The sequence below is a fragment of the Alligator sinensis genome, unplaced genomic scaffold, assembly GCF_000455745.1.
Source record: "Alligator sinensis unplaced genomic scaffold, ASM45574v1 scaffold647_2, whole genome shotgun sequence".
NCBI classification, from domain to species: domain Eukaryota; kingdom Metazoa; phylum Chordata; order Crocodylia; family Alligatoridae; genus Alligator; species Alligator sinensis.
The window spans coordinates 2888015-2896990 of record NW_005841832.1 but is presented as its reverse complement, the minus strand read 5'-3'; the positions used below and the strand labels follow the sequence as shown (position 1 = coordinate 2896990).

Here is an 8976-nt window from a genome sequence, read left to right as displayed (position 1 = left end):
CTGAACCTGCTTGTGATTGGTGATGACCTGGCGGATGCCATTGACAAAGCCGCTCTGGTCGTAGGGGATCAGCCCCATAAATATCTTCTTCTTGGAGGAGTACAGGAGCATGAGGACCCGCACCTCACAAGGTGTGGTGTGGGGGAAGTGCACGCAGCCCGCCTGCCAATGAGAAGGGCGGAGGGGGTCAGGCCATGCCCCTCAGAAATAGGCCATAACCCAACCTGACCACTGTCCTGCATGGGAAAGGGTGAGGCCCCACCCACTAGGACAGTCCCAGCCCCAGCGGAATAGGCCATACCGCCAGAAAGCCACCATCCTGCAAAGGAGAGGGTCAGGCCCCATCCACTGAGATAGGCCTGGCTGCAAGGAATAAGTCACCCCCTAGGTGACAGCTGTCTTGTACAGGAGAGGTAGACCTCATCCACTGGAGCTAGACCCCACCTCTGGGATAGGCCCCGCTCCAAAGCAATAGACCACACCCAAAAGGTGGTTACTGCCCTGTATTGGAGAAGATTAGGCCATGCCCACTGTGATAAGCCCTGCCCCAAAAATATAGCATCCACCTCCCTTCCAAGAAGCCACTTTGCAAGGGAGCAGGCAGGGAAAGTGCAGGCATTCCCCTGCAAGGGAGATGAGTGGGGGCACATGAGGTCCTGCCCCCTTGAGGAGGCCCTGTCTCCTTGGGGGAGGCCCCTCTTACCACAGGGTCAGGCCATTTGTGAGGTGGGGGAGGGCCATACCTCGAGGATAAGCTCAGCTCTCTCCTATACACCCTGCTTGCAGGGGGAACATCTGATTATGCCCATGGCCCCCCACAGGGATACTGCCTCACTAGAGAACAGCTTGGGGGAGGAGGGGGGCTTCAGAGCCCTTATGCAATAGGGGCAGGGTTAGACTCTACCCCTGTGATAGGCTCTGTCCACCACCGCTTGCAGGGAGTTGCGAGGTGGGGTGGGAATCAGAGATCCCACCCCTAGACCAGACCTTCCTCACCCAGGGCCCCTTGCCATACTCCCACAAGAAACATCCCCAAACCCTGACCCTCTACATTGTGGCACTAGCCAAGAGGTTCCTGTGTACACAGCCCTGCAACGCACCTGAGCCAGCCACATCTCTGCACTGAGCAAGGGGTCTCTTGTACCTTCAAAACATCCTGCCCCAGAAGGGGGCAGGGGACAACTCCTTGGGGCCCTATAGATCCTGGGGCTAGACCCCAGGGTCAGTGGGGGCAGCAGGCACTGGGGTGAGGAGGAACTGAGATGTGTTCACACATCTCTCTGCAATAGATGCTGCATGAAAAAGTTTTAGGGGAGGAGGGTCACCCACTTACAAAGCTATGGCCTGAGGTCCCATATGGGCTGGGGGAGGGGAGGGGGAGGAGATAGGGAACAGGAGGTACCCTGGGTGGGGAAGGGGCCAAAATGGGGCATAGCTGGGAGGCAAGGGGGGGGAGGGGGCAGAGATCAGTCTCTTACGAAGCCGTTGCCCATGATGCGATACAGCCCCTTGAGAGACTCCAGGTCCTTGTTGGTGAAGTTGAACTGCACCATGCGCGAGTTTCGGAAGAGGGGCCCCAGTGTGGTCTGTGAGGAGGGCAGGGAGTTAGTGCCATGCCTTGGCTTGCCCCCCTCTCCCCACCCAAAACATACCCAAGGAAGCAGAGATGGGGGAGAAGGAACAGTGCTGGGTCATGCACCTCCTGTGTGCAGGCATCATTCAACAGGCATGTACCCTCCCATCAGTACCCCCTGCCACCCCAAGTGTTTATCAGCACAGTCTGAATCACAGAGCAGTCAGGTTGGAAGGGACCTGCAGAGGTCATATCTAGTCCAACCCCCTGCCTCAGGCAGGATCAGCCCTAGCCAAACCATCCCCTACAAATCCATCATCTAAACTCTTTGTAAAACATCCGTCAGCCCTGACACAACACAAAACATCACAGCTGAACCTGCCACAGGTAAAGCAGGGACCACAGCAGCCAACATGCTGCCGCTGTAGAAGGGTGTTAATACACACTTGAGATCCCAGGTAGAGGCTACAACCCCCCACCAGAGGAAGGCAAACCCCCCATCCCCAGTCTACAACAATCTGACTAGGCAGGAAAGGCTTAAAAACACCCTGACATGTGTAGCAGAAAGTGGGAGGGGGCAACCAGCAAAGCCCAGAAACCTGGGAAATCCCCAGGATTTATGTCCATATAGTTATGTGTAACTATATGGACATAGTTACACATAAATCATCCCTGACCAAGGGCTGTCCAGCCTCTTCCTGAACACCTTCAGGTGACCCCACCGATGCCTGGCTCCCACAACAACAGGAGGCTGCCTTCTCCATCCCCGTCTCAATCTCCCCAGGACTTACCAGCAACTGCTGTGGGATTAGCTGCATGATCAGCTTCTGGGGCCACTGGTCTGTTTTCCTGGTAACAGTCGGGAGGGTGGCAGTTAGTGAGAGAAAGGACCTCCCTTCCCCAGTACCCTCATGCCGCAGCCCTGCTACCACTTACTGTATGGCTTCTACCCCTTTCCACTCGCCCCATCCCCTAAACCCTGATATCTCCATAACCCCACACTTGTCCCACTTGGTAACCCCACCCCCACACCTTCAACCCCACCCAGTCAAAGTACAGCCCTCCCAGCCCCAATGACTGTGTCCCCTTCCCCCCCCAAACGAGATCTGTCTGTCAGAGCCACTTCTGGATGTACAGACATGGATAGAGGAACACTTACAGGTTCTCCCCAGGATTGACAAACACCTGGCAGGGCAGTGAGCGGGTCAGCTTGGTGCTGGAGTCCACAGAGGCTGGCTTGGGCTTCTGCAGGCAGATAGAAGGTTGGACAGACATATGAGGGAGGGGGAGAGTCAGAGGTGCTGGCACCAGGCTCCTTCCTCAGCCCTCTCCCAGGCTGTACACTCACCTCCTGCCACTCCAAAACGCCACTCCAGGCCACCACCTTGCTGGCGACTGTCTGCTGGGCCCCAGGCAACTGGGCAGCTCCAATCTGGGAGGCTGCTGGTTGGGCCACACTCACCCCACTGGGGGCCACACTGCTAGGCTGTGGGTGGACAAGACAGCACAGTTAAGTCTGGCCTAGACAGGCCCTGCCAGTGCCCTCCCACTGGAGGGGAAAGACCCCAGCCTGAGCCCCTTCCCTAGGGCTGGATCAGAGCTGGCACTCCCTAGTGGAGAAAAGCCCCTGAGCTCCCTGAGGTGACTGTACCTACCATAGTTGGGGCACCGGGTTGAGGAGGGGGCTGCCCAGGTGGCTGGGGCAGCAGGCCGGAGCTGGAGGTGACAGTGGAGACGAGGCTGGGCTGGGAAGATGGTGGCATCTTGGGGGCCATGGGGGGCACGGAGCCAGCAGGGAGGGGTTGGGTAGGTCCTTGGGTGAAGGCCGTTGGCATGGGGACTGCGGGGCAAAAGCGGAGGGATGAATGGGGAAGGCAGATAGGACCCCACACCCCACATCCCCCCCCCTCCCACATCCAAGACACCCCACTTTGTCAGGACCGCCAACTCTTTCTAGGACCCCTTCCCAGAATCCTCCAGGGCTCCCCCAGCCCACCCCAAGACCCTTTATCCTCCCTGATCCCCAACCTGGCATGCCCAGCCCCTACATGCCAGGGCTTTGCCCCTCTCCCACTGCCAACTTCATCCCACCTGGGGACCCTTCCCAGTTCCACCCCCCCCCCCCATCAGTTCCCAGTTCCCAGACTTCCCACAGTGCACAATGCTTTGAGTGTGCACATGGAAACTGAAGCCCAACTTCATTTCTTAAATCTACTGAAGGCAACTAATCCTTAGTTTTGCTTTATGTTCAAAACAGTGAGTCACTCTCAGCCAGTGTGGCAGTGCTCTTACCCAAGCCTGGGGCTTGGATCACTTTATTGAAGGCTGTGTGTAGATGGACACCACACCCATGTCCAGATCTTCACCCCCTCCCTACACACATTGGGCTCCCCATGACCATCCAGGCACCCCACCCCACTCTCTCCTTTCTACCCCAGGAAAACCTCCTTGCTGTCAGTTCCCAGGATCCTCCCTACCCCAGAACACCTCCCCCTTCCCACTCTAGGGGGGTACTCACAGCGTGTGATACCAGCTTTCTGGTTTTTGGCAGCCTCTACTGCAGACTGTGCAGCAGCCTGGGCAGCATTGAGGGAGTTGGTTGGGGTTACCTATGGGGCAGAGTAGGGTGAGATGGGAGAGGGGGCCAGGAGCTGGGATGTCCCTCCTCCCCCAGCCCTGGTGGGTGCTGACATACCTGGTAGGACTGCGAAGCAGACGGCAGAGGCTGTGGGGGAGCGGGTGGCAGCTGGGGGGGTGCTGTGGGGAGCTGTGGCTGGGGAACAACCTGCTTGGGCTGGATGGTGTTGGAGGCTGCGCTCCCACCTACTAGAAGGAGAAGGGAGAGGTCAGCAGGTAGAAGGGGTCAGTCCACAGCTCCCTCCAAACCCAGACCACCTTGGAGCCTCCTGGGGGCACAGGGAAAGCTGGGCAGATCTGTGACCCTGTCTCCACACTAGGGCTGACTCCACTATGACCCCTGGCCTCCAAAGTAGTGGAGTCTGTGACCCCAGCATGACCTCTGAACCCTGCAGGGAGAAGTTACACTGAATTTGGCCTCCACACCAGGATGATCTCAGAACCCAACAGAATCTATGATGTCAATGGTAGAATCATAGAAAGTTAGGGTTGGAAGGGACCTCAGTAGGTCATCTAGTCCAACCCCCTGCTCAAAGCAGGAGTGTCCCCAACTAGATCATCTCAGCCAAAACTTTGTTTAGCTAGGTTTTGAAAACCTCCAAGGATGGAGCTTTCACCACCTCTCTGGGTAACCTGTTCCAGTGTTTTACTACCCTCCTAGTGAGAACATTCTTTTGAATATCTGACCTAAACTTCCCTTGCTGCAACTTTAGACCGTTGCTCCTTGTTCTGTCATCTGCCACCACCAAGAACAGTCTAGCTCCATCCTCTTTTGAACCTCTCAGTCTCCTTTTCTCTAAACCAGTGGTTTTCAAATTTTTTTTTTTTCCATGGACCACTTGAAAATTGTTGAGGGTCTTGGCGGACCACTTAAACTTTTTTTTTGTTCTACAAATCAAAGCACAAGACTACTGATATTAATATATGAGTTGTACCTTACAAATACAGATATTCTTGATTGTTCCGCGACCTTTCAGCAGACCACATGAATGGAGCTCGTGGACCAGCGGTGGTCTGCAGACCAGTTTGAGAACTTCTGCTCTAGACTAAATAAGCCCAGTTCCTTCAGTCTTTCTTCGTAAGTGATGTCCCCCAGCCCCCTCACCATTTTTGTTGCCCTCCGCTGGACTCCCTCCAATTTGTCCACATCCTTTCTGTAGCGGGGGGCCCAAAACTGAACACAGTACTCCAGATGTGGCCTCACTAGTGCTGAATAGAGGGAAACAATCCCTTCCATTGACCTACTGGCAACACACCTACCAATGCAGCCCAGTATGCCGTTAGCCTTCTTGGCAACAAAGGCACATTGCTGGTTCATATTCAGCTTATTGTCCACTGTAACCCCCACATCCTTTTCTGCAGAGCTGCCCAGCCAGTCAGCCCCAGCCTGCACTGGTGCATGGGACTGTTTGAACCTAAGTGCAGGACTTTGCTCTTGTCCTTGTTGAACCTTATAAGATTCCTTTAGGTCCAATCCTCTAATTTGTCTATGTCACTGAATCCTAGCCTTACCCTCTAGTGCAGGGGTTTCAACCTTTTTTAGTCTAAGTAACCCTGGCAGTGGACGCCAAGTGGCAGGGAGCACATGGCCAAATGCTGAGGGTGGGGGGTAGCATGCGGCCAGACAAGGAGCAGGGAGGCAGGGATAGCACACAGGCAGGTGGGGTGGAGTGCCGCTGCCTCCCAGGAGCAGGGCTGGGGCGGGGCGAGCAAGCTCACTGATGCCCCTCTGTGGGGCGGGGAAGCTCACCAGGCTGGTGTGTGGTGGTGGCAGCCACCGTGTGCAAGCTTCCCCACCCCCAGAGGGGTGCCACTGTCCTCGCCCTGCTCTGGCCCTAGGAGGCTGCCTGCACGTACCCCTTAGGACTGGCCCAACTACTTCCTGGGGTACACATACACTAGAACAGGGGTTGTCAACCAGGGGTATCTACTCCTCTCCCCAGCTTGGTGTCATCTGGAAAACTTGCTGAGCGTGCACTCTATGCCATTGTCCAGGTCGTTGATGAAGACATTGAACAAAACTGGTCCCAGAACTGACCCCTGGGGCACCCCACTTCATATCCTATGACCCTAGCGTGACCCCTGATCCAGGTACGGAGAGCCCATATGGTGTTGTATGGGCAACCTCATGACCCAGTGTGACCTTTAGCTCCTGACCCCAAGACCTTAGTGTGACCTCTGGCCCCATATGGTCCTGTATGGGTGGCCTCAAGACCTCTGCCCACCCAAGGCAAGCTGGGGACAGCCCCAGTGCCCTCCTCAACCCTATACCTGGTAGTGCCATGCCACGGATGAGGATCATGTGCCTGGGGTCCTGGCTGTAGTCCTTGGGCTGGGCCTCCATCATGCCAGCAGGCACGGCCTTCTCAAAAAGCATGCGCAGTGCTGGAAGCTTTCGGGGGGAAACGATGGAGAAGTGGATTCCACGCTGTGAAGAGGAGGAGGGGGTGAGCAAGGGCCTGGAGCCAGAAAACAGAACCCAGGAGCCTGGGCTCCCAGTTTCCTGCTCTGCTTGAACACTCCAGAACCTCTTCCCTTCCCAGAGCTGGGAGGAACCCAGGTGTCCTGGCTCCCAGTCCCCCACTGCTCTCGCCTGCCAGACCCTGCTCATAGAATCAGAAAAGCAGGGCTGGAAGGGACCTCCACACGTCATCTAATCCAGTGTTTGTCAACCCATGGGTTGCAACCCAAAAGTGGCTTGCAAGAATATTTCTAAGGATCATGAGCTTGTGCCAGAAAAAATGCATGGAAGTTCAGGTTTCCCCTTGCAGGATGGCAGTGTTCCAGCCTGCAAGGGGAAATTCATGCTTTCGCAGCATTCCAGCCTGCAAGTGCCTGCTGGGGATGTGGCCAGGCAGGGTTGTGGGAGCAGCCCCAGAAGACAAATGAAGGTAAATGCAGGCGGGGGGGTGTTGGAGGGTCAGGGCTTGGGGATTGTTGGGGGGGGCGGTGTGTGCATACGTACGTGTGCACGTGCATGCGTGTGTGTGTGTGGAGGGGATGGGTGTGCAGGTGCCTGCCAGCACTGGGGGAAGGTGGCTGGGTGCTGAGGCAGGGCAGGGGAAGCGGGGGGCTGTGGGTCATGTACCGGCAGGGCCAGGGGTCTGTGGGTCGGGACAAGCCACTGATCTTGGCAAATGGGTCCCAGTAGGAAAAACATTGAGAACTGCTGATCTAATCCAACTCCCTGCCTCAGGCAGGATCATCCCTACCCAAATCATTCTGTAGAAATCCATAATCTAAACTCTTAGTGAAGCTACTGTCAACCCTGACATGACAAGACATCACCAAACCTTCCACAGGTAAAGTGGGGGGAACCACGGCAGCCAACTTCCCACTGCTGCAAGGTTGTTAATATACGCTCAAGAGATCCCAGGTAAAGGCCATGCCTGAGGTTATAGTGGAAGGGAAATCTCCCAAACCCCAATGCTGCCCATAGTCCACACCAATCTGACTGGGGGATAAAATTCCTTCCTGGCCCCAAATATGTTGCCTGGTATGACAGAGTTGGGAAACAACCCAGTTATCCTGGTTCCCAGCTCCCCTGCTCTCACCCACCTGATCCCACTCTCCTCCCACAGGTGGGAGAGAAACCAGGCATTGAGGCTCACCTCTCCAATCTTCTGCACCAGGTTCTCGGTGGTGTAGCCAGAGTAGGTGGTGCTCTCCACAGCCGGCAGCAGGTAGGGGGGCGAGTTGCAGATCAGGATGCAAACCTTGTGGGTCTGGCCTCTGCATCATGGGGGAGAGATAGAAGGACAGAATCCATTGGGCAGGGCTGACCAACTGATGGAGACTATGCATCACAGCATGCCGTGCTCCAGTCCCAGGGATGAGGCATGCTGGGAAACTGTCTTCCTGTTGGCAATGGGAACTGCACATCTGAGACCCTGGGGTCCAATGCCTACCCCCCTTTAGCCACTCTGAAGCCATGGCCACCTATATGGGACCTCTGCTGCCCCCCATACCCAGCCCCGACACTCACATCTGCTCCCTCATCTTCTTGAAGTCATCGAAGAGCTGCAGGGCGGTGCTGAGGCCCTCAGCAATGAGGCTGCAGCTCTCCCCGCCCCCGCCCACGAACCTGGGAGGGGAAGGAGACAGGGGGCTCAGTGATGGGGCTTGACTCACTGGAGGGAACCTGTATCTTCCCAAGGGTGGGATAGAACCCATGTGTCCTGGCTCAGACCCCCTGATCTAATCCACCAGACAGACCCCTTCACCCAGAACCTGGCTAGAACCCAAACATCCTAGCTCCCAGCCCCTTGATCTTACCCACCATATTCCACTCCCCTCACCCGGGCATCCTCGCTCCCAGACCCCTTCCTTTCTCAGAGCTGGGACAGAACCCAGGAGTCCAGGGTTTCCCAGCTTTCATGTCCCTGCCTCCCATTCTTCAAGGAGAACTGGGAGGCTCCAACTCACCCCCTATCTTGGGGTCTACACCCTACAGTCCACTCCATCTGCCCTGCAAACCCAGAACTACCTGCTTTACCACAGCACCCCCACAACTCACTGGATGCTATCAAGCCAGGTGACGAACTCATAGGCGCTGCTGGTTGGGGCATGGCACTGCACGTATGACTCTGGGGCACAGTCCACAGTGTTGAAGACTACCAGGCTGTACTGGGTACCCCCATACTGGCAGACAGAAGGGGTAAGGCATATCAGGAACCCGGTCACATCAGGGGCCCCCAGCACTCCCCTCAGCCCCTACACTCCCCAAGGGATCCCACTGTCATAGGTGAACCTAGGAATTTCAAAGG

General features: G+C 56.3%; 1 protein-coding gene across 1 annotated transcript in view; it reads right to left on the bottom strand.

Annotated features, from left to right (window-relative positions):
- Positions 1 to 8976, bottom strand: part of MED25 (mediator complex subunit 25) — a 13108-nt gene that overhangs the window by 2445 nt on the left and 1687 nt on the right. Inside the window, exons 3-14 of the mRNA XM_025192021.1 lie at positions 8727 to 8851; positions 8196 to 8294; positions 7822 to 7942; positions 6482 to 6638; positions 4269 to 4399; positions 4092 to 4182; positions 3229 to 3413; positions 2922 to 3059; positions 2733 to 2818; positions 2365 to 2422; positions 1479 to 1586; positions 1 to 162 (exon numbers count right to left, since the gene is read on the bottom strand). The exon at positions 1 to 162 is cut by the window's left edge and continues 51 nt beyond it. Of these exons, the coding sequence (XP_025047806.1) occupies positions 1 to 162; positions 1479 to 1586; positions 2365 to 2422; positions 2733 to 2818; positions 2922 to 3059; positions 3229 to 3413; positions 4092 to 4182; positions 4269 to 4399; positions 6482 to 6638; positions 7822 to 7942; positions 8196 to 8294; positions 8727 to 8851 (1461 nt within the window). The remainder of the gene's footprint in view (positions 163 to 1478; positions 1587 to 2364; positions 2423 to 2732; positions 2819 to 2921; positions 3060 to 3228; positions 3414 to 4091; positions 4183 to 4268; positions 4400 to 6481; positions 6639 to 7821; positions 7943 to 8195; positions 8295 to 8726; positions 8852 to 8976) is intronic.